This window comes from Pezoporus occidentalis, unplaced genomic scaffold (assembly GCF_034315485.1).
Source record: "Pezoporus occidentalis ecotype Australia unplaced genomic scaffold, CSIRO_AGI_Poc_V1 ctg33, whole genome shotgun sequence".
NCBI lineage: Eukaryota > Metazoa > Chordata > Aves > Psittaciformes > Psittacidae > Pezoporus > Pezoporus occidentalis.
The window spans coordinates 7,010,564-7,034,460 of record NW_026915268.1 but is presented as its reverse complement, the minus strand read 5'-3'; the positions used below and the strand labels follow the sequence as shown (position 1 = coordinate 7,034,460).

Sequence of the window (23,897 nt, the reverse complement as noted above, 5' to 3'; positions counted from 1 at the left end):
GGAGAGGGACGCGAACCGGCAGTGGCTGGCCGTGCTGGTATGAGAACAGGGACAAATGCCGCGCTCCGCCACCACCGCAATCGGCATAACGTTTATTGACACCTTTTCCGACACGTCCTTCAAGCTGTCTCCTTCTGAGGGGCAGAAGCTGTCCAGGCTGCCGAGGAGGACACAATAAGAACCAGTGTCATCGCTCTTCCCCTTGCCCGACCTCGGCTTTGAGGCGGCCAGGCTATGCACGTCTCGACTCTGCTATCTCCAGAGCGGCGGGCTCTGGGCAGCGGGGAAAGCCGCGAGGCAGCGGCTGGCGATGCCGGGGCTCTCGGGATGCAGCGGCGGCCTCGAGGGGCTCTCTGCGCGGTGTGCGCGGGTCCTGCTGCGGGGCCCTAACGTGGGGCCCTAACGTGGACGAGCGCCCGCAGACGCTCCTGTGAGCACCGATCGGCGCGCCGGGGCTAGCAGAGGAGAAAATGGAGGGCAGCTGGCGCAGTGCCGTCTCGGGCCGCAGGGTGGTGCTGCCGGCCAAGGCGATGCACAACGGCTGGGAGGGGAGGTGGCTGAGCCCACACTGGCTTTGCCCAGCCCGACGCAGTCGAGCTGAACACAGCTCGGCAGAGCCGAGCCGGGCAGCGGACGCGACCAGAAGCCCATACTACCCGCTGCAGCGACAAGGCGGCAGCGCTCCGGGCCGCAAGCCGGACTCGGGCAGAGAAAGGGTGCACGTCCGCCGTTCCGGCGAGCAGCTGCAGGGCAGACGTCTTACCGCAGGCTTGCCGCAGAGGACTGCGCGGGCAATCCCCGACACGGAGGCTGTCCGCCCCCCCGCCATGGCGACCGCAAGGCAAGTGCTCTCTCTCTGTGCTTTCCTCTCCCTGCTGCACGCTCGCGCCGAGCCCATCCGCTACTCCGTAGCCGAGGAGAGCGAGAGCGGCTCCGTGGTAGCCAACGTAGCGGAGGACGCGGGGCTGGCCCCGGCGCAGCTCTCGGCTCGCCGCGCCCGCCTGCTCTCGGAGGACGGCCGGCAGCACCTTCGCTTAGAGCCGGGCACCGGCCGCCTCGTCGTGGCCGAGAGGCTGGACCGCGAGGAGCTGTGCGGCCAGTCCGCTACCTGCACTCTGCCCTTCGAGCTCCTGTTGGCAAACCCCGTGCAGTTCTTTCGGGTGGAGGTGGGCGTGGAGGACATCAATGACCACGCGCCCGTTTTCCCGGAGGAACGGGTCACTCTTAAGATACTGGAAACGAGCAACCCTGGCTCTCGTTTTCCTCTGCAGGGGGCTCGGGACCTGGATGTTGGCAGCAACAGCATCCAAGCTTATAGCATCTCTCCTGACGAGTACTTTAGTGTTGACTATGGGACTCAGTCTGATGATAAATATATTGAACTGGTTTTGGAAAAGCCACTCGACAGGGAGGATCAGGGAGAGATGGACTTTAGTCTCATTGCAGTAGATGGGGGCTCTCCACCCAGGAGTGGAACCACCCAAATCCACGTTGTCATTCTAGATGTAAATGACAACGCTCCCGTATTCACACAGAAGGTTTTCATTGCACAGATTTTGGAAAATGCCCCACAGGGCTCTGTGGTTCTGAGAGTAGTGGCAACCGATCGTGATGCAGGAGTTAATGGGGACATCTCCTACCAGATTAGCCAAGCAGGAGGCCAGAGCCACTCAGCATTCGAGATTGACCCCATGAGTGGTGAAATTAAACTCACAAAGTCTCTGGACTTTGAGACAGCAGAGAATCATGAGCTTAGTGTTCAGGCCACAGATGGTGGAGGCCTCTCTGCAATCTGCAAAGTGGTGGTGGAGGTGGTGGATGTGAATGACAATGCACCAGAGGTTGTGGTCAATTCCTTCAGCAGCCCCATCCCTGAGGACGCCTTGCCTGGGACAGTGGTCGCCCTCTTTACTGTCAGGGACCGAGATTCTGGTGTCAATGGGAAGATCTCCTGTGCCCTTGAGGACCAACTGTCATTCTCCCTGCGGCCAGCCTATAAGAATTACTTTGAGTTGGTGACTGTCAGCGCACTGGACAGGGAGGAGACGGCACGGTACATCCTCACAGTCACAGCAGCAGACGCGGGGTCACCTCCTCTCACAACCACCCACACCTTCACAGTGGACATCTCTGATATGAATGACAATGCACCTGTGTTCAACCAGACATCATACACCATGTATGTACGTGAGAATAATGTTCCCACAGTGCTCGTTGGAGCCGTCATTGCCACAGATGCCGACATGGGGCCTAATGCCAAGGTGACCTATTCCCTTGTCCCACCTCACCTTACAGAGCACCCTCCTTGCTCCTGCATCTCTGTGAACTCTGAGAATGGGGATGTGTTTGTGCTGCGGCCCCTGGACTATGAGCAGGTGAGGCAGATCGAGGTTTTGGTGAGTGCCTCTGATGCAGGGTCACCTCCCCTCAGTGCCAGTGTCACTGTCTACATTTCTGTGGTGGATGAAAATGACAATGCTCCACTGGTGCTGTACCCCTCACAGGAGAGCAGCCCTGCATGCAGTGAGCTGGTGCCCATTTCAGCTGAGGCAGGCTACCTCATCACCAAAGTGGTGGCTGTTGATGCTGACTCAGGGCAGAACTCGTGGCTCTCCTACCACCTGCTGAGGGCTACTGATCCTGGACTGTTTGCGGTGGGTGCCCAGAATGGAGAGGTGCGACTGAGGAGATCAGTGACAGAGAGAGATGCTGTGAAGCAGAAGCTCGTCATACTGGTGCGAGACAACGGTCAGCCACCACTGTCAGCCACTGCGGCACTGAGCGTACTTCTGCTCAGTGACTTCTCGGACATGCGCCTACCACACAGCAGCCTGGCCACAGAGGATGAGGGCAGCTCTCTGACGATGTATTTAATCATTTCCTTGGTCTTCATCTCACTTCTCTTCCTCGTGTCCACAGCAGCCTTCGTCGTTCACAAGGTGTGCAAGAGAAAGGAACTGAAGGATGGGCATGTGCTTTATGGTGCCAGCAACTTACAGAGCAGCCTGGCTGATGCAGCTGCTGCAGGGACCCTGCCCCATGCCTATTGCTATGAGATCAGCCTCACAACGGGCTCTGGCAACAGCGAGTTCAAGTTCCTGAAGCCCATCCTCCCCAGCCTGCCACCACAGCTTCATGCCACAGGTGGGGGTACCAACAGTGAACTAGATTTCCCCTGTGGCAATCTCACTGCAGAGGACGTGGCACCAGACAACCCTCCACTCTCTGCGGAGCAATTCAATAGTCTTTCCTTTAACTAGCATGGTGTTGGTAGAGACAGAGGTTTAGTGTCTGACAGGAAAGGATTCCAGCTCAGACATGTGGCAATGGTGCCTCCAGAGTTAATCTGCATTTGCAATTATTGATTTCTCTCAAAAGAACATGTGAGAAAAAATAGTTACTTCTTCTACAACAAAACCTAACAAACTAAAGCTCCCTCACTCAGGCAATAGAATGTTCTAGCTCTGTTACAGCTATTGCTTTAATGTTTTGAGATTGAGATTTGTTCCAGGAGCTTAGTTAATTTTTTGTCTCGGTTGCTGGCAGGCAAGACTATGGACTAATTTCTTTGTGCTGTAATGCAATGACACAGTCGGGCAGACTACAACCTCACTGAAATGCACGAGTCATGAAAGCAAGTATGTTGTACCATGTAACAATGTGGTGTATGGGGCCCCTTCTCATCTGGGTTCTGCTTGTCTCTGTCTGAGCTGGGTGGGCTCTGTGTATTTTTTCTGCTGGTCACTTTGTCAGTATCTCAGTTGAGTGCCTGGCTGCACTGCTCAAGGGCTAGAAATCAAATCAGGCAGTTGCGCATATCCAGCCTTTGCACACCATTCCAGCGAAGGAGAAAGTTGTTTTGACCTTTTGAGTACAGCATTCTCATTGTCAAGGGATAACGAGATCTTTCATTTGCCCATAAGGAGTGATGGGATAGGTTGTCTCCTTGGGATTGGAGCATACAGCAGCACAAATGGTATTTTGATAAATTGTAATGGACTAGACTCAACTACAAATATTTCATTTTGAAGGCACCTACAGTGGTCACCTGGTCCAGCTGCCTCACCAGAGCTTACAGAAGTTAAAGCATATTTCTAAGGACATTGTACAATGCCTGTTAAACACTGACAGGCTTCGGTCATCAATCACTTCTCTAGGAAGCCTGTTCCAGTGTTTGGCCACTCTTTCAGGAAAGAAATGCTTCTAATATCAAGTATATTCCTCCACTGGTGTGGCTTTAAACCTTACCCACTATTACTGAATATAAGGGAGAAGAGTTCATTGCCTCCCTCTCTACCACCCTTCTTTAGGACGCTGACATGCTGTTTAAATTGTGGCACCCAGCAGAGCACCCAGTACTCAAGGTGAGGCCACACCAATGCTGAATGCAGGGGGATAATCAAGTCTTGTGAGTGACATTGTGCTGGTTTTGATGCCAACAGGATTAAGTTTGTCATTTTGGCTGCCAGAGCACACTGCTGGCTCCTACTGAGACTGCAGCCCATCAGTACCTCTACCAGCTGCCTTTCTGCAGGGCTGCCCTCCAGCCTCTGCTTGCCCAACTTTGACTAAAATCCATAAAAACTACATCCACCCCCTTCTCTTCATCAATGAGGCAGGTGACCTTAGTACCCGGTATAATCTTCTCCGTATGTTTTCCAGGAGCTGTTTTCTCACCTGTTGGTGAGACCAACGGGTCTGTAGTTGCCTGTGTAGTTGCCTCATGCCCCTCTTGAAGACGGGAATGACATTGGCTAGCTGCTAGTCAAAAATCTCAGGGGTCTGGGCAGCCCTGGGGGCTAATGATTAAATTTAAACTTGAGACAAGCACTGAATGGCTTCTTCTTAGTCCCTGTTAACTCAGGGAGGGATCACCTTCCACAAGTACCAGCCTAATGTTTTCTTTTGACCTTCACTTGTTGTAAATGTACTAAAAAATGCCATTCTCACCTAAAACAATGGCCAGTTTCAACTGTGATGCAGTTTTGGCCTCTCCTGTCTTCTCCATGTGTATATGAATGACAGCTCTGTAAGCTACCTGCAATGCCAGACCTTGCTTCCAGATGCCATACCATTTATTTTTCCTCTGGAGCTTCACAGTTTCCTGTTCAGCTGAGCTGGTCTTCCAACCCAAAAGCTTGACTTTTGGCACATGGAATTGCCTGTTTATAGACTATAATCAGTTGTGAGAACATGTTCCTTGCCCTGGGTTAGATTGTAGGGAAACTCCACAAGCTGATTTAAGGGACTTTTTCTGAAGGTGGAATTGAGATGAAATCAGAAAAGGGACTTTGGATTTGGCCTTGTTATTGTTGTTTCTGAATGCAGGCGGGGGTGGAAAGATGTACTATTATGATTTTCTGCGCTTTTTATTAGACAATTGCATTCTCATTGCCTTTTCTTCTCTTTGAGTATTGTATCTTCCTTTTAAGAATTCTCTCATCTGTGTATAGTAGCGGACTGTTTGAATGAAGGCAGCATGGCATGGAATATTTGGAAGCCCTCACGGTGTGTTGTACTGCAGTTATAAACTGTGCTTTTGTAATGTGAGAGACTCTTATGTGTAAAAGCAAAATAACATCCAAGTGCTTTGTGTGGAGTGATCAGTCATTGTAGAGCTGTTCTTTCTGGAAAAGCTTTCTTCTAGATTCCAAAGACCCAGGAGTATTTCACACGTCCCTTGTCTGAGGTAAGGTTGAGTTGGTACAGTTCTTGAGCTGGGAGATGTTGCTGGCAGAACCTTCAGGAAAGTTGTAGAGGAAAGTTGTAGCAACCAGGGAATTGCTGGCAGACCTCTACGGGTCTCCTTGGTACTGTTGCAGTTTTATGCAGATTGAGGTGACCTGTCCTCTGCCTTCCTAGAGACTCTGGGTGTGCCTTGGTGTCTGCAAAGCAGGAAGGTAGCAAGAATGACTTGCCCTGACAGCTCCAGCTGCAGATGGCAAGTGTAAGCCTTTTCAGAACAAAGTGTTTGTGACACTGAAGTTGTAGGAGTTTCAGAAGATGGATGTCACAAAGATGGCATCCCTGTTCTTTTGGAAGTGTTTTGGGCAGCACCGAGGTGAACACTTGGTGAGAAAAAACAGCAGTCAGGGAGAGGCTTTCCGCAAATGTCTCAGTCTTTACTGACAAGTGCTCTAGCCTCATCACCCAAGCCACAGAGGGCAAGTCATGGACTGGGAGAATAACACTGTAGAAACGATAATGTTTGAGGCAATATAAAGAACAGGATGCAGGAATACACAGGACCTGAAGAGATGCAAGTGGCCAAGATATTATCATGTTTCAGAAGTCATGTCCGCCAGAATCAGATCCCAATGACAGAATGGGAAACATACCCCCATATTTACAAAGAGAACCAGGTAACTACAGGCTGATCAGTCTGTTCAGCAAGATCATGGACCAGATCTCCCTGGAATGCATGCAAAGGCTCATGGATGTGATTGGTGCCTGCCAACATGGCCTCACTAACATCCCTGAACAATTTGATGGCTTTCTACAATGGGGTTATGGCATTGGTCCATAAGGGAAGACTGAATGCTGTCATCTACTTGGACTTGGGCAGACTTGACTCTGTCCCACATTACATCCTTCTCAAACTGGAGAAATATCTATATGATGGATTTACTTAGAATGGATATGGAATTGGAAGAATGATTGCACTCAAAGATTTGTGGTTAATGGCTTGATGTCCAAGTGACAAGTTGTGTTGCTTGACGCAAAGCTAAGTGTGACCTAGCAAGGCATGCTTCCAGATCTTAGGCTGACTACATATGAATGACATAGTTCTGCTGGAGTGAGTCAACAAGAGTGTCACGATGATCAGATGAGTGGAGCACTTTCTATGAGAAAACCGTGAGAGAGCTGGGGTTGTTCAGCCTGGAGAAGTGAGGGTTCAAGGTGGCTTTAGGCTGATTTCCAAAAGGAGGAATACAAGAGCATCTAGTGATAGGACAACTGGTAATGGCTTAAAACTGAAAAAGGGTAATTAGATTTTAGGAAGAAGTTCTTCCCTGTGAGGCTGGTGATGGACTGGAGCAAGTGGTTTGATGTCACACCCATTGCCTGGTTGGATGTGGCTTTGAGCAACCACAAGCAGAATGTGTTCCTGGCCATGGCAGAGGGTTGGAACAAGATGAGCTTTAAGGTCCCTTTGAAGCCAAACCATTCAGAGATTTCTTCATTCTAAGAAATGCAGAGGACTACAGCTATGCCTTCTACAAGGCCCTGGTATAAAGATGCGCTGAGCAAAGACTCTGCTATCCAGTCAACCTGAGCACAAAAAGAATCTGATGGAATAGATCCTTGAGACCATTGAGTCCAACGGTTACTTAACACTGCCAAGTGGATCACAAAACCATGTCCGAAAGTGATATGTTCAGGGACTGTGACTCCACCACTTTCTTAGGAAGCCTGTGCCAACATTTGACAACCCTTTTAGTTGTCTCCTAACGTCCAATCTAGACCTTTCTGGCACAAATTGAGGCTGTCACGTTCTGTCATTTGCTTGCAAGAGACTGACCGCACCCTCATTAAAATCTCCTTTCAGGCACGGGCCTTGGCTGTCATCTGCTGTGTTCTGTTGCACAAATCTTTGGTGGAAGAAGAAACAAGTCATTGTAAGAGAGGAACCTTCAGGCAGCACTCGCTACTGATGAGAAAGCCACCAGCGAGCAATCAGTCGCCATAGGAACTTCTTTACCTGGGACAGTGGAAATGAATACAAACTGCCATCTGGCAGGAAACTAAACTGGCTTGAAAAGCTGTAAGGGGGTACTCTTTTCCCTGAGTGTGGTCTATCTGGCAAGCAGTGCGTGTCTGGAGTCCTGTGTGAAGCTACTCTGCTCAGGGTTCTCCATATCTAAGGGGATATAGGATTCTGGATGCTAATCTCCTCCGATAGTGACAGCTGTAACAAAGAGTTGTGAAAGACATTTGAGAAAGTCGGTGTGTCTCTCCTCCGGAGATCACAAGGAATCAGCACCTCCTGCTGTAAAACTGCTGCTTCTCGGGTCGTTCCAGCTGGATGGGCCAGGTGTCTGATGCACTGCTTGAGGTATTATCACGGCTGTTACAGAGTGAGAGGACGAAAGTCTCTTTCCAGCACTTGAGAACTTTCATACACTGCTTTCCTCTCGGGCTCTTCGGAGGCGCCCTTAAAGGGCTCATTCTTTAAGAAGCATTGTGGTGGGCAGGAGCGGTCAGAGAGACTACCCAGGGGGCAGGCACTTTCCGTGCCTTTCCAAGCACAACCAACCTCGGCATCGGCTCTTTGGATGGATTCTGCCCCGCTTCTGCGTGTCCGACCTCGCCTTTAGGGAGACCACGCTGTGCACGGCTAGCCTCCGGGACGTCGCCAACGGCGGGCTCTGGGCAGCGAGAGAAGCCGCAGAGCAGGTGCCGGCGATGCCCGGCGCTCGGGATGCAGCGGCGACCCCCTGGGGCTCTCGGCCCTCCTGACCGGCTCTGCCATCCCCGACGTGGTGTGCGCGCATCCTGCCGCGGCGCCGCAAAATGGGTGATAGCCCAGTAGCTGCTTGTGTGCGCACGGGTCCGTGTGCCGGTGCGAGCCGACAGCGCGGGCAGCGGGCGGAGACGGGCGCAGTCCCGTCTCGGGCCGCAGGGTGGTGCTGCCGGCCAAGGCGACGGAGAGCAGCTGCGAAGGGGGGTCGCCAGAGCCCACACTGGCTCTGCCCAGCCCAGCAGAGCAGAGCCCAGACCAGCAGAGCCCAGACCAGCCCGGCAGAGCCGAGCTAGGCAGCGGACGCGACCAGAAGCCCGTATCAACAACCACTGCCGGGACACGGCGGCAGCGCTCCGGGCCGCAAGCCGGACTCGGACAGAGAAAAGGGCGCACGCCCGCCTTTCGGGCACACTGCTGCCGGGCGCCGATTACCGTGGAGGACTGCGCGAGCCATCCCCGATACAGACGCTGTCCGCCCCCCCGCCATGGCGACCGCAAGGCAAGTGCTCTCTCTCTGTGCTTTCCTCTCCCTGCCGCACGCTCGCGCCGAGCCCATCCGCTACTCCGTAGCCGAGGAGAGCGAGAGCGGCTCCGTGGTAGCCAACGTGGCGGAGGACGCGGGGCTGGCCCCGGCGCAGCTCTCGGCTCGCCGCGCCCGCCTGCTCTCGGAGGACGGCCGGCAGCACCTTCGCTTAGAGCCGGGCACCGGCCGCCTCGTCGTGGCCGAGAGGCTGGACCGCGAGGAGCTGTGCGGCCAGTCCGCTACCTGCACTCTGCCCTTCGAGCTCCTGTTGGCAAACCCCGTGCAGTTCTTTCGGGTGGAGGTGGGCGTGGAGGACATCAATGACCACGCACCCGTTTTCCCAGAGGAACGGGTCACTCTTAAAATACTGGAAAGGAGCGACCCTGGCTCTCGTTTCCCTCTGCAGGCGGCTCGGGACCTGGATGTTGGCAGCAACAGCATCCAGGCTTATAGCATCTCTCCCGACGAGTACTTTAGTGTTGACTATGGGAGTCAGATTAAGGGCAAGAAGTATCTGGAACTTGTTTTGGGAAAGCCACTCGACAGAGAGGAGCAGGCAGAGGTGGATTTCAGTCTCATTGCAGTAGATGGGGGCTCTCCACCCAGGAGTGGAACCACCCAAATCCACGTTGTCATTCTAGATGTAAATGACAATGCTCCCATCTTCTCACAGGAACTTTATGTTGGGCAGGTTTTGGAAAATGCCCCAGAAGGCTCTGTGGTTCTCAGAGTCATTGCAACCGATCGTGATGCAGGAATTAATGGGGACATATCTTATCAGATCAGCCAAGCAGGAGACCAGAGCTACTCAGCATTCACGATAGACCCCGTGAGTGGTGAAATCAAACTCACAAAACCTTTGGACTTTGAGACAGCAGAGAATCATGAGCTTAGTGTTCAGGCCACAGATGGTGGGGGCCTCTCAGGAATTTGCAGAGTGTTGGTGGAGGTGGTGGATGTGAATGACAATGCACCGGAACTCGTGGTCAGTTCCTTCAGCAGCCCAATCCCTGAGGATGCATTGCCTGGGACAGTCGTTGCCCTGTTTACTGTCAGGGACCGGGATTCTGGTTCCAATGGGAAGATCTCGTGTGGCCTTGAGGACCAGCAGTCATTCTCCCTGCGGCCAGCCTATAAGAATTACTTTGAGCTTGTGACTGTCAGTGCACTGGACAGGGAGGAGACGGCACGATACATCCTCACTGTCACAGCAGCAGACGCGGGGTCACCTCCTCTCACAATCACCCACACCTTCACAGTGGACATCTCTGATGTGAATGACAATGCACCTGTGTTCAACCAGACATCGTACACCATGTATGTACGTGAGAACAATGTTCCCACAGTGCTTGTTGGGACTGTTGGTGCTGTAGATGCTGACATGGGGCCTAATGCCAAGGTGACCTATTCCCTGATCCCAGCCCACCTTACACAGCAGCCTTCCTGCTCCTGCATCTCTGTGAACTCTGAGAATGGGGATGTGTTTGTGCTGCGGCCCCTGGACTATGAGCAGGTGAGGCAGATCGAGGTCATGGTGAGTGCCTCTGATGCTGGGTCACCACGTCTCAGCGCCAATGTCACCATCTTCCTTGTTGTGGTAGACGAGAATGACAATGCCCCACTGGTGCTATATCCCTCACAGGACAGCAGCTCTCCATCCAGTGAGCTGGTTCCTGTTATGGCTGAGGCAGGCTACCTCATCACCAAAGTGGTGGCCGTTGATGCTGATTCAGGGCAGAACTCGTGGCTCTCCTACCACCTGCTGAGGGCTACTGATCCTGGACTGTTTGTGGTGGGTGCTCAAAGTGGGGAGGTGCGACTGAGGAGATCAGTGACAGAGAGAGATGCTGTGAAGCAGAAGCTCGTCGTACTGGTGCGAGACAATGGGCAGCCACCACTGTCAGCCACTGCAGCAATGAGTGCACTCCTGCTCAGTGACTTCTCGGACATGCGCCTGCCACACAGCAGCCTGGCCACAGAGGATGAGGGCAGCTCCCTGACGATGTATTTAATCATTTCCTTGGTCTTCATCTCACTCCTCTTCCTCATGTCCACAGCAGCCTTTGTCATTTGCAAGGTGTGCAAGAGAAAGGAACTGAAGAATGGGCATGTGCTTTATGGTGCTAGCAACTTGCAGACCAACCTGGCTGATGGGGCTGCTGCAGGGACCCTGCCCCATGCCTATTGCTATGAGATCAGCCTCACCACGGGCTCTGGCAACAGCGAGTTCAAGTTCCTGAAGCCCATCCTCCCCAGCCTGCCACCACAGCTTCATGCCACAGGTGGGGGTACCAACAGTGAACTAGATTTCCCCTGTGGCCCTGATACTTCAGGGGACATGGAACCAGACAACCCTGGGATGCTTTCTGCAGAACAGTTCAATAGTCTTTCTTTTAACTAGCATGGTGTTGGCACAGATGCTTCACATCTAATGACAGTATGGATCCCTGCTAGGACATGTGGCAATGTGACTTCCAGAGTAAATCTGTATTTACAGTTGGCATCAATGACTTCCTGCAAAGTGAGGAAAAATATTGACTTCTCCTACAGAATAAAACCCAACAAAAGAAATTAAGACTGCCTCATTTAGGAAACGGCACGTTTCACCTTTGTTATAGAGGTGAAAATCCAATTCTGAAATGCTTTGAGGATGTTTTTAGTTCCATGACCCCAGCTATGATTTCATCTCAGTTGCTGGCAGGCAAGACCATGGAAAATTCCTCTGTGCTGTAACGCAAACTACAACCATGCTGAAATGCACATAGCCCTCCTTGTGGGTCAGGAAAGCAAGGATGTTTTGAGCACTGTGTGACGATGTGATGTGAGTACATGGCTCTTTCTCCTCTGGGTTCTAAATTTCTCTGTCTCAAATGGAAATGCTGGGTGTCTTTCCTTCTGGGCACTGTCCATACAGTGGTTGTGTGTCTGCTTAGGCTGCACAAGGGCTACACATCACAGCAGGTAGTTGCGCACATCCAGCCATTGCACATAATTCCAGTGAAGCAGAAAGTTGTTTTGACCTTTTGAGTGCAGCAGTCTTTTCCTTAAGGAAGAGCAGCAAAACACTTGAGGTCTTCCATTGGCCCATAAGGGGGTGGTTGGGTGGGCTGTCTCCTTGAGATTGCCCGGGGAATGCAGCAGCACAAATGGTATTGGGATAAAATGTAATGTACTAGACTAGACCAGGCAAGACTAGACTAGGATACACTAGAAGCATGTCATGGTTTAAGCCCAGCTGGCCACTCAGAACCATGCAGCTGCAAGCTAGCTCAATCCCCCCTTTCTTTCTCCCTCCACTCCTGGAGGGATACGAAGGAGAATTAAAAGAATGCAGCTCCCACAGGTTGAGGTAAGAACAGTCCAATAACTAAGGTATAACACAAAAATACTACTGCTACCACCAATAATAATAATAAGCAAAATAACAAGGGGAGAGAATAGAATTGCTCACCACCTGCCAACTGATACTCAGCCCAACCCAAGCAGCGATCTGGGCCTTTTGGTTAACTCTGCTCAGTTTATTTTACTGGGCATGATGTGCGCTGTGGTATGGAATACCCCTTTGGCTAGAGGCTCAGTTTGGGTCAGGTGTCCTGTCTCTGCTTCCTCCTGGCTTCCCCTCCTCCCTAGCAGAGCATGAGACTGAGAAAGTCCTTGGTTGGAGTAAACATTACTTAGCAACAATTAAAAACATTGGTGTTATCAGCATTCTTCCTAGGCTGAAAGTCAGGAACAAAGCACTGCACCAGCTATTGAGAACACTGACTGCTACTGCTGAACCCAGGACAAAGTACTTCATTTTGAATGATCTTCTGCTCCTGCTACCTGACCACTTCAGGGCTGATCAAAAAAATGTTTTAAGGGCAGTGTACAAATGCCTGTTAAACACTGACAGGCTTGGGCCATTGACCCCCTCTCTAGGAAGCCTCTTCCAGTGTTTGACCACTCTTTCAGGAAAGAAATGCTCATAATGTCAAGTCCAGTCCTCCACAGGTGTGGCTTTGAACTGCTCCCACACATCCTATAACTGGATATGAGGGAAAAGAGCTCAGTGCCTCCCTCTCCACTTCCCCTCCTTAGGAAGCTGACCCTCGCATGCTTCTTCAATTGGAGCACTCAGCACAGCACACAGTACTCAAGGTGAGGCCACATCAATGCTGATAATTACGTCTTGTGTTTGTCCATTGGATGTGGTTTGTCACCTTGGCTGGAAGGGCACACTACTGGCTCGTGGTGCACAGGAGCAACCCCAGCAGTTTCCTTTCTGTAGGGCTGCCCTCCAACCTCCGCTTCCCAATTTAGACTAAAATCCAGAGAAGCTACATCCACCCCCTTCTCTTCATCAATGAGGCAGGTGACCTTAGACCTCCATATTTTGTCCAGGCGCTGAGGTGAGACCAACTGGTCTGTAGTTGCTTTCATGAGGAAAGATTTCCTCATGACCTTCTTGCAGACTGGAAGAACATTGGCTAGTTTCCAGTCAGGACGATCAGGGGACTGTCCTCCGTGACAGGGGACTGGGCAGCCCAGGGGGCTAACAATTTAAAACTTGAGGCAAGAAAAGCACAGTCTTCTCTACTCCTTAGTCCCTGTTACTCAGGGAGGGACCATCTTCCACAAGTACCACTCTATTTCTTTCAAACTCCTCTTGCTATGAACATACTTAAAAAGCCATTTTTGTCACCTAACACAACATTGGCCAGTTTCAACTGATCGAGTTTTGGCCTCTTGGGTCTTCATTCATATATGAACCACAGCTCTATAAGCTACCTGCAATGACAGACCTTGCCTCCAGATGTCATACCATTTCTTTTGCTTACCATTGCCCAAAGAAAGCCAAAATTATTTGCTTTCGAATGGGAAAATCCTGACACAGGAAGAAAAACTTAACTTTGACAGTATTACCACAGGGATTTAAAAACAGTCCAGCAGTTTTTGGAAAATCAGCACGAGAATTAGAATCATGAAAGCCACCTGCTCAGACAGGGACTCTGTTACAGTATGTGGATGACCCGTTAATTGCTACAGAAACAGGAAGAATGTGTCCAGTGAATGGTGGGATTATTGAATTTTCTGGGACTGGTTATTGGGTAACCAGACAAAAGGCCCAACTAATCCAAACCTGAGTTTCCTACCTAGGATATGAAATAACAGGAGGACAGAGAGAACTTGGGACTGCCAGAAAAGAAGCCATTTGCCAGACTCCATGACCGTCGACCGTCAAGGAGCTCTGGACATTCCTGGGAATGACTGGATGGTGCAGACTTTGGATCCATGATTATGGTGTTCTGGTAGGACCAGTATATGAACTGTTGAAGGGAAAACCCTCCCTCTTTGGACTGGACTGATAAAGCAGAGGAGGCTTTTAGAACTTTAGAGTTAATGAGAGCTCCAGCTCTGGCACTTCCCAGATGTCCCCATGAAAAACAAGGAATAGCCTTGGGGGTCCTTGCTCAGAAACTAGGACTGTACAGAAAGGCAGTGGTGTATTTTTCAAAACAGCTGGATGAAACGAGCAAAGGATGGCCTGGATGCCTAAGGGCTGTGGCAGCAGTCGTCATGAATCTTGAAGAGGCTCACAAATTCACCTTGGGACAAAAGATTACTGTGCTAGTGTCCCATGTGGTATCAGCAGTCCTGGAACAGAAAAGAGCCCACTGGTTATCTCCTTCATGTTTTTTTTAAATACCAGGCCACCATTGTAGAACAGGATGATATAGAAATTGTGCTCACTAACGTTGTGAATCCAGCATCCTTTTTGCAGGAACAATCGACAGAACCACTAACACACGACTGCTTGACCACCATAGAGACTATATTCGAGCCGACCAGACTTGAAAGAAAAACCTCTGGAAGATGCTGATTCTTGGTTTACTGATGGTAGTAGCTTCATGAAAAATGGTAAACGAAAGGCAGGATATGCCATTACCACCACTTCACAGGTAATAGAAGCTAAACCTTTACCTGGGAACACTTTTGCCCAGAAGGCAGAAATAATAGCATTAACGAGAGACCTGGAATTGGCTAAAGATAAAAGGATAAATATTTGGACTGATTCTAAATACGCATTTGGTGTGGTACATGCACATGGTGCTATCTGGAAAGAATGAGGACTTTTGAACACACAAGGGAAACAGATTAAACATGCTACAGAAATTCTACAATTACTGGAAGCTGTTCAGCTACCTGAAGTAGCTATTATGTACTGTAAAGGACATCAACAAGGTGACTCTGATCAGGAAATTGGAAATAATTTGGCTGATTTTGAAGCCAAACGAGCAGCCGAACAATCTCAAATCATGTCCTTAATCCCTGATGGCAAACTAACAATTGAAATATCTAAACCTAGGTATTCAGAAGAGGATAGAAAATTGATTGAGGATCTAAAGGGACAGAAAAATAAAGAGGGTTGGGCTCAAATACCTTATGGGCGAATTGTAATCCCCTATAACCAACTCTGGAAGTTAGTTCAGGAAGAACATAATAAAACTCATTGGGGTAGCAACTCTTTGTATAAATATTTAGACAAACAAATTGTAGGAAGGAATCTATACACCATAGTTCAATTAGTGACAAAGCAATGTCAGTTATGTCTTAAGAATAATCCTAAAACTGAAAACAGAAATCAAATTGGGACAACTGGGAGAGGAAGTTATCCGGGGCAGCAGTGCCAAACAGATTTTTCTGAATTACCAAGAAAAGGGGGTTATCGATATTTGCTGGTGTTAACGAATACCTCTTCAGGCTGGCCAGAAGCATTCCCTTGTAGGATAAATAATGCAAGACAGGTGATTAAAACATTATTAAATGAAATAATACCTCGTTTTGGAGTACCAGCAGCAATATCTTCCAACCGGGGTTCACACTTTAGTACAAAATTGTTATAAAAAATTAGCAAAAAATTAGAAATTGATTGGCAACTACATGTTTCATGTAGGCCTCAGGCCAGTGCGCAAGTAGAAAAGATGAGCCATCTGATTAAACAACAGATTAATAAAATATGTCAGGAAATGAATTTATACTGGTACCAGCCATTAACACTGGCTCTATTAAGAATTCAAACTAAACCTCAGTCAAAAGAAGAGGTCAGTCCATTTGAGATTTTGTATGGAAGACTGTATCAGTCCCAGTTTAAAGGCGAAAGTCTTCAGGAAGTGGGAGAAGACTATCTCCAGCAGTTTCTGATCAATCTGGGAAAACAATTGTAGGAGATAAATAAGAGAATAGTAGGGACAAGAGCAAGAGGTCTGGATTATCCAATTCACCCTTTCAGATCTGGAGACTAGGTTTATGTTAAGAATTTTTCAGGAGATCCTCTAGAGAAGTGGAGCGGACTGTACCAGATATTACTGACCACCTTTACAGCAGTGAAGATAAAGGAACAACCTGCTTGGATACATTATTCAAGAATTAAGAAAGCACCAGAGTCAGAGAAGACATGGCGGATCAAACCTTCAGGACCCTTATGTATAAAATGGCATTGGTCATAATTTGGACTCATATGATAACTGGCGCACAAGCTTGGGACCAGAACATATACCTGAAATTAATGAAGAATGTTACTAATGTTTTTAATTGTAGTGACTGTTGGGTTTGTGCACAGTTGCCTAAATCAGGAGAAAGCCTGGATCTCCCATTAATTGGAGTTCCAGTTCCTAACACCGTCTCATGGACAAATTTGTGGGTGAACACTAGCAATCTGTATTCGAAGGAAAGGTTAAAATTTGGAATAGTTAATCCTAATCCAGGTAATAAATATTACACCTGTGCACAAAGATGTATTACACCAGGAACCAGGGTAGGAAATCTTGCTTAAATGCCACAGATGTAGGTCACCATTCAAATTGCAATCATAATATTAACACAGATGGTATCATAGTTCAGTGATGGCCCGTTCCTAAAGGGAAAGGATGGTATTGGTTATGTGGAGAAAATGCTTATAAGACTCTAAACCCCAACTGGAAGGGGGCATGGACCTTAGCTGCTGTAATACCCAATTTTAACCAGCCTCTCTAAAGTGGTTTTACAAAACCGAATGGCTCTAGACATGTTATTGTCATCACAAGGAGGGGTTTGTTCCATAATCAATGAAAGCTGTTGTTCCTATATAGACCAAAGTGGCAGAATGGAAACAGATCTGGAGGAAATTTGGAAACAAACGAAGATATTTCATGAAATGGCCATGGATGACACCTCCTAGGGTTTTGAAGAAATATGGAAAAAGTTAACTTCATGGTTACCCAATCTCTCCTGATTGAGGCAACTGGTTGCAGGAATATTGATGTTAATTATTTTAATATTGATTACTTGTGGTGTGATACAGTGTTCCCTCTGGTGTTGTAAATGGTCTACGATTGGAAAAGGAATGAAATTAAGCACCAAGTAGAAATGGGAAATTATTTCAGAAAGAATTTTGATGGTAATGGTAATATACAAAATGTTGCAAAAGAATTTGCAAAAGGACAGAAAAAGGGGGGAATTTGAGACAAGGGGGCACAAAATCACAAAATGGAATATAGAAACCTTTAGAATTAATTTTAAGTAATGTTAAGTTTGAAGGCTTTGTAACAGTAGCAATGGAAAATTACTGAGGTGCGTGATACATAGAGAAAAAAAATATATAGAGTGCAGCTAGAGAACATACTGAGAATTCTCACAAGATAAATCGTTATAGTTGTGACATAGTTTTAAGAAAAAACAGTCTAGAAGAACAGGACACAGGGATAAGAACAGGACACAGGGATAAGGAGTATCTGGGAACCGCAGGTGTCCAGGATGGGCTACAGTTAAACTAACTGATGAGTAGGAGGATAGGAGGATTATTATCTCTGGTGCTAATGAACCAATTAAACTGGTATGAGCATCTACTGCGCGTGCTTCAAAGGCTGCCAGAAGTGATGAAGATTGTTGGAAGAAGTAACCGACCCTCAGAGACCACCACCACAATTCTGTACGCATGCGGGGAACTCTCTGGAAAATGATGTAATCCATACGTAGCCTCATGAATATGTATGTATGCCCAGAGGCTATAAAAGGACGGCTTGTGTGGCAATTGTGAGACACACGTTAGGAGGAGCTATCCCCCGTGTCTCCCGGCGCTGCAATAAAGAATACCTGCTTGTCAGCTTGAAAACTTTGCTGGCAAGTTTGTTCCTGGAGTTTTCTCTGAATCAATATTAAGAGAGTGGCCTTCCCAACTCTTCTGACAGCTCCAGCTGCAGATAGCAAATGTGAGGCTCTCCAGCATAAAGTGTGACACTAAAGGTGTAGTAGTTTCAGAAGATGAATGTCACAAAGATGGCATCCCCGTTGCTTTGAAAGTGTTTGGTGGAGCTCCAGGAGGTGGGCTTTTGGTGAGCAAAATTAGCAACCAGGGAGAGGCTTCTCTCCAGAAGTGTCTCAGTCTTCACTGGCAAGTGCTCCAGAATCAATGTCCAAATCACTAAGGGCAAGTCATGGACTCCGATAATGATGAACAACCTGCTATAGAAGATCAGGTTTGAGACCATCTAAAGGAACATGAAGATGCAGTAATTCATGGGACCTGAAGAGATGCATGTGGCCAAGCCACTATCCATCATGTTTCAGAATTCCTTGCAGTTGGGTGAAGTTCATAGTGACTGGAAAAATCAGAAATATAACCCCAGTTTTTACAAATGGAAAAAAGAGAACTACAGGCTCATCAGTCTCACCTTGATGCAAAGAAAGATCATGGAGCATATTCCCTGGAAAGCATGGAAAAGCTCATGTAAAATAAGATTTGTCACCAGGGCCTCATGTTCCTGCCTTGTACAATGGGGTTATGGCACTGCTGGATAAGGGAAGAGTCACTTACCTGGACTTGTGCAAAGATTTGACACTGTCCAAATGACATCCTGCCTAAACTGGAGAGATACTTATATGATGGATGGGCAACTTGGTGCATAAGGAATTGCAAGGATGATTGCACTCAAAGATTTGTGGTTAACGGCTCAATGTCTGACAAGTGATGGTGGTTGATGCAAAGCTAAACTTCCCTGACACAAAATGGAGCCATTTCCTCATGTTCTATTACTTCTGACGTGGGAGACGATATCTCCTGAAACTGCTACAAGATCCTTTCAGGTATTGACCTTGGCTGTCATCTGCTGTGTTCTGTTGCACAATTCCTTTGGTGGAAGAAATTCTGCTCATTTTAAGTGAGGAACCTGTAGGCAGCACTCACTTGCTACTGGTGAGAAAACAGCATTCCCAAGGGCTACTCGAAGGCGCCCTTTAACAAGCAACAACGCCCTTTAAGAAGCATTGCGGCGGGCAGGAGCGGTCAGAGAGACTATTCTGGGGGCAGGCACTTCCCGTGCCTCTGCAAGCACAACCACCTTCGGCATCGGCCCGTTGGACGGATTTTCCCCTCTCCCGACAGCTCTGTCCCGCTTCTGAGGGTCCGACCTCACCTTTGGGGCGGCCACGCTTTGCACGGCTCGCCTACGGGACGTCTCCAGCGGCGGGCTCTGGGCAGCGAGAGAAACCGCGGGGCAGGTGCCGGCGATGCCCAGAGCCCTAGGGATAAGCGGCTGTCCCGCAGGGCTCTCGGCCCCTCTGACCGGCTCTGCCGTCCCCGACACGGTGTGCGCGCATCCCGCCGCGGGCCCCCAATGCAGGTGAGAGACGGGCAGCCGCCTGTGTGCGCACGAGTCCGTGTGTGGGAAGAGCCGACACCGCGAACAGCGGGCGCCGACGGACGCAGTCCCGTCTCGGGCCGCAGGGTGGTGCTGCCGGCCAAGGCGACGGAGAGCAGCTGTGAGAGGATGTGGCAGAGCCCACCCTGGCTCTCCCCAACCCAGCAGAGCAGAGCAGAACTCAGCCCGGCAGAGCCGAGCTGGGCAGCGGGAGCGATCAGGTTCCCGTACCACCCGCTGCCGAGACACGGCGGCAGCGCTCCGGGCCGCCAGCCGGACTCGGACAGAGGAAGGGCGCACGCCCACCGTTCCGGCTAGCTGCTGCCGGGCACCGCTTACCGCAGACGACTGCACGGGTGATCCCCGACACGGAGGCTGTCCGCCCCCCCGCCATGGCGACCGCAAGGCAAGTGCTCTCTCTCTGTGCTTTCCTCTCCCTGCCGCACGCTCGCGCCGAGCCCATCCGCTACTCCGTAGCCGAGGAGAGCGAGAGCGGATCCGTGGTAGCCAACGTAGCGGAGGACGCGGGGCTGGCCCCGGCGCAGCTCTCGGCTCGCCGCGCCCGCCTGCTCTCGGAGGACGGCCGGCAGCACCTTCGCTTAGAGCCGGGCACCGGCCGCCTCGTCGTGGCCGAGAGGCTGGACCGCGAGGAGCTGTGCGGCCAGTCCGCTACCTGCACTCTGCCCTTCGAGCTCCTGTTGGCAAACCCCGTGCAGTTCTTTCGGGTGGAGGTGGGCGTGGAGGACATCAATGACCACGCGCCCGTTTTCCCGGAGGAACGGGTCACTCTTAAGATAGTGGAAACGAGCAACCCTGGCTCTCGTTTCCCTTTGGAGGTGGCTCAGGACCTGGATGTTGGCAGCAACAGCATCCAGGCTTACAGCATTGCTCCTGAGAATGAATACTTCAGTACTGATTTTGGAACTCAAACTGAGGATGCCAAATACATTGAACTTGTTTTGGAAAAGCCACTCGACAGGGAGGAGAAGGCAGAGATGGATTTCAGTCTCATTGCCATAGATGGGGGCTCTCCACCTAGGACTGGGACCACCCAAATCCATGTTGTCATTCTAGACGTAAATGACAACGCTCCCATATTCACACAGGAAGGTTTTCATTGCACAGGTTTTGGAAAATGCCCCACAGGGCTCTGTGGTTCTCAGAGTAGTGGCAACTGATCTGGATGCAGGAGTTAATGGGGACATCTCTTATCAGATCAGCCAAGCAGGAGACCAGAGCCACTCAGTTTTTGTGGTTGACCGCATAAGTGGTGAAATTCAACTCACAAAGTCTCTGGACTTTGAGGCAGCAAAGAATTATGAGTTTAGAGTGCGGGCCACAGATGGTGGGGGCCTCTCCGGAATTTGCAGAGTGTTGGTGGAAGTGGTGGATGTGAATGACAATGCACCGGAGCTGGTGGTCAATTCCTTCAGCAGCCCCATCCCTGAGGACGCATTGCCTGGGACAGTGGTTGCCCTCTTTACTGTTAAAGATGATGATTCTGGTGTCAATGGGAAGATCTCCTGTGCCCTTGACGACCAACTGTCATTCTCCCTGCGGCCAGCCTATAAGAATTACTTTGAGCTTGTGACTGTCAGTGCACTGGACAGGGAGGAGAGGGCACGATACATCCTCACAGTCACAGCAACAGACGCGGGGTCACCTTCTCTCACAACCACCCACACCTTCACAGTGGACATCTCTGATGTGAATGACAATGCACCTGTGTTCAACCAGACATCGTACACCATGTATGTGCGTGAGAATAATGTTCCCACAGTGCTCGTTGGGACCGTCAGTGCTGTAGATGCCGACATGGGGCCTAATGCCAAGGTGACCTATTCCCTGATCCCAGCCCACCTTACACAGCACCCTCCCTGCTCCTGCATCTCTGTGAACTCTGAGAATGGGGATGTGTTTGTGCTGCGGCCCCTGGACTATGAGCAGGTGAGGCAGATTGAGGTCATGGTGAGTGCCTCTGATGCAGGGTCACCACCTCTCAGCACCAATGTCACCATCTGCCTTGTTGTGGTAGACGAGAATGACAATGCTCCACTGGTGCTTTACCCCTTACAGGACAGCAGCTCTCCATCCAGTGAGCTGGTTCCTGTTACGGCTGAGGCAGGCTACCTCATCACCAAAGTGGTGGCTGTTGACGCTGACTCGGGGCAGAACTCGTGGCTCTCCTACCACCTGCTGAGGGCTACTGATCCTGGACTGTTTGTGGTGGGTGCTCAAAGTGGGGAGGTGCGACTGAGGAGATCGGTGACAGAGAGAGATGCTGTGAAGCAGAAGCTCGTCGTACTGGTGAGAGACAATGGGCAGCCACCACTGTCAGCCACTGCGGCAATGAGTGCACTCCTGCTCAGTGACTTCTCGGACATGCGCCTACCACACAGCAGCCTGACCACAGAGGATGAGGGCAGCTCCCTGACAATCTATTTAATTATTTCTTTGGTTTTTGTCTCTCTCCTCTTCCTTGTGTCCACAGCAGCCTTCATCACTCAGAAGGTGTGCAAGAGAAAGGAACTGAAGAATGGGCATGTGCTTTATGGTGCCAGCAACTTGCAGAGCAGCCTGGCTGATGGGGCTGCTGCAGGGACCCTGCCCCATGCCTATTGCTATGAGATCAGCCTCACAACGGGCTCTGGCAACAGTGAGTTCAAGTTCCTGAAGCCCATCCTCCCCAGCCTGCCACCACAGCTCCATGCCACTGGTGGGGTTACAAACAATGAGCAAAGTTTCCTCTGTGGCACTCTCACTGCAGAGGACGCGGCACCAGACAACCCTGGGATGCTTTCTGCAGAGCAGTTCAATAGTCTTTCCTTTAACTAGCATGGTGTTGGCAAAGAGGTTTCGTGTTTCATGACAGGAAGGGATCCATGCTAAGATATGTGGCAATGTGACCTCCAGAGTAAATCTGTATTTACAGTTGACATCAGTGACTTCCCATGAAGACAATGTGACAAATAATACTGACTTCACCTCCCCAAAAACCCCAAGCAAACAAAAAAAGTACAAATCCAACAAAAGAAACTAAAGGTCTCTCAAGAAATCGCATGTTTCTGCTCTGTGCAGCCATGTCTGAATTGCTTTCAGATTAGGATTAGTGCCAGGACCCCAGGCAAATTCTTGTCTCAGTTGCTGGCAGGCAACACTTTGGACCAATTCCTTTGTGCTGTAACACAATGGCGTGGTGGGGTAGACAAACCACAACTTCACTCAAATGCGTGTGTCAGGAAAGCAAGGACATTGTGAGTACTGTGTGACAGTGTATGATCATAGGGCTCTTTCTTCTCTGCATGTCTCTGAGATGGGTGGGCTCTCTATTTTTTTCCTTCTGGTCACTGTGTCTGTGCGTACAGCTGTGTCTGCTTATGCTGCACAAGGGCTACACATCAAAGTAGGCAGATGCTCCCATCCAGCCATTGAAATTCCAGCCCAGCATGAAGAAAGATATTTTGGGTTTTTTAGTAGAAAACTCTCATAGTCTCTAGCGGAGAGCAGCAGAACAATTTCTTTTTCCTTTGGAACTCCACAAGGATTTCCCTGTTTGGTCAAGCTGATTTTCTGCCCCCCGTGCTTGACTTCTGGCACAGTGGAATTGCCTTCTAGTAGACTGTAACCATACAGAGTTATGAGAACATTCCTTAAGGAAGATTGTAAGAAAACTTCACAAGTTGCTTTAAGGAACTTTTTCTGAAGGTAGCATCAAGATCAAATCTGAAAATGAACTCTGAGTTTGGTATCGTCATTGTTGTTCCTGGATTCAGAGGTTTCTTGATGGGAGTGGAAAGCTGTTATGCTATGATTTTCTGTGTTTTAGAGCATTTGCATTGTCCTTTCTATCTTTTCTCCCTCTGCTCTGTGACTACATTTGAAGATTGTCTCGCCTCTTCCTCTTAAGGAGGAATGTCACTCCCACATGTAATTTAGAAAAGATTATTTAAAAGAAAACAGCATGACAAGGGATATTGGGAAACCCTCATGCTGTGTTGTGCTGCAGTTATAAGCTGAGCTGTTGTAACATGGGAGACCCTTGTGTGTAAAAGCAAAATAAAGAGAACACTTCAATGCTTTGTGTGGAGCCAGTCACATCTGTAGGGCTGTCCTTCCTGTGAAAGTTCTGTCACAGTTTCCAAAGGGCCAGGAGTGTTTTTTCCGTGTTGTCCCTTGGCCAAGTTAAGGTTGAGTGGGTACAATTCTTGAGTTGGGAGATGTTGCCAGTAGAGCCTTCAGAAAGTTATGAGCA

The 23,897-nt window shown here is 49.6% G+C and overlaps 2 protein-coding genes and 1 pseudogene across 2 annotated transcripts; all 3 read left to right on the top strand.

The window, feature by feature from the left end:
• Positions 1-774: 774 nt before the first annotated feature.
• On the top strand, positions 775-23,732 carry LOC134169057 (protocadherin beta-15-like). Its single transcript, XM_062629300.1, has 2 exons — positions 775-3,282; positions 22,499-23,732. Exon 1 carries the CDS (start codon positions 828-830, stop codon positions 3,258-3,260), a length of 2,433 nt encoding a protein of 810 aa, XP_062485284.1. The 5' UTR covers positions 775-827; the 3' UTR covers positions 3,261-3,282; positions 22,499-23,732.
• LOC134169062 (protocadherin beta-15-like) lies at positions 8,900-11,719 on the top strand. The gene has a single exon (XM_062629305.1). The coding sequence runs from the start codon at positions 8,950-8,952 to the stop codon at positions 11,386-11,388; it is 2,439 nt and encodes an 812-aa protein (XP_062485289.1). The 5' UTR covers positions 8,900-8,949; the 3' UTR covers positions 11,389-11,719.
• On the top strand, positions 19,798-23,732 carry LOC134169061 (protocadherin beta-4-like; annotated as a pseudogene).
• Positions 23,733-23,897: the final 165 nt, after the last annotated feature.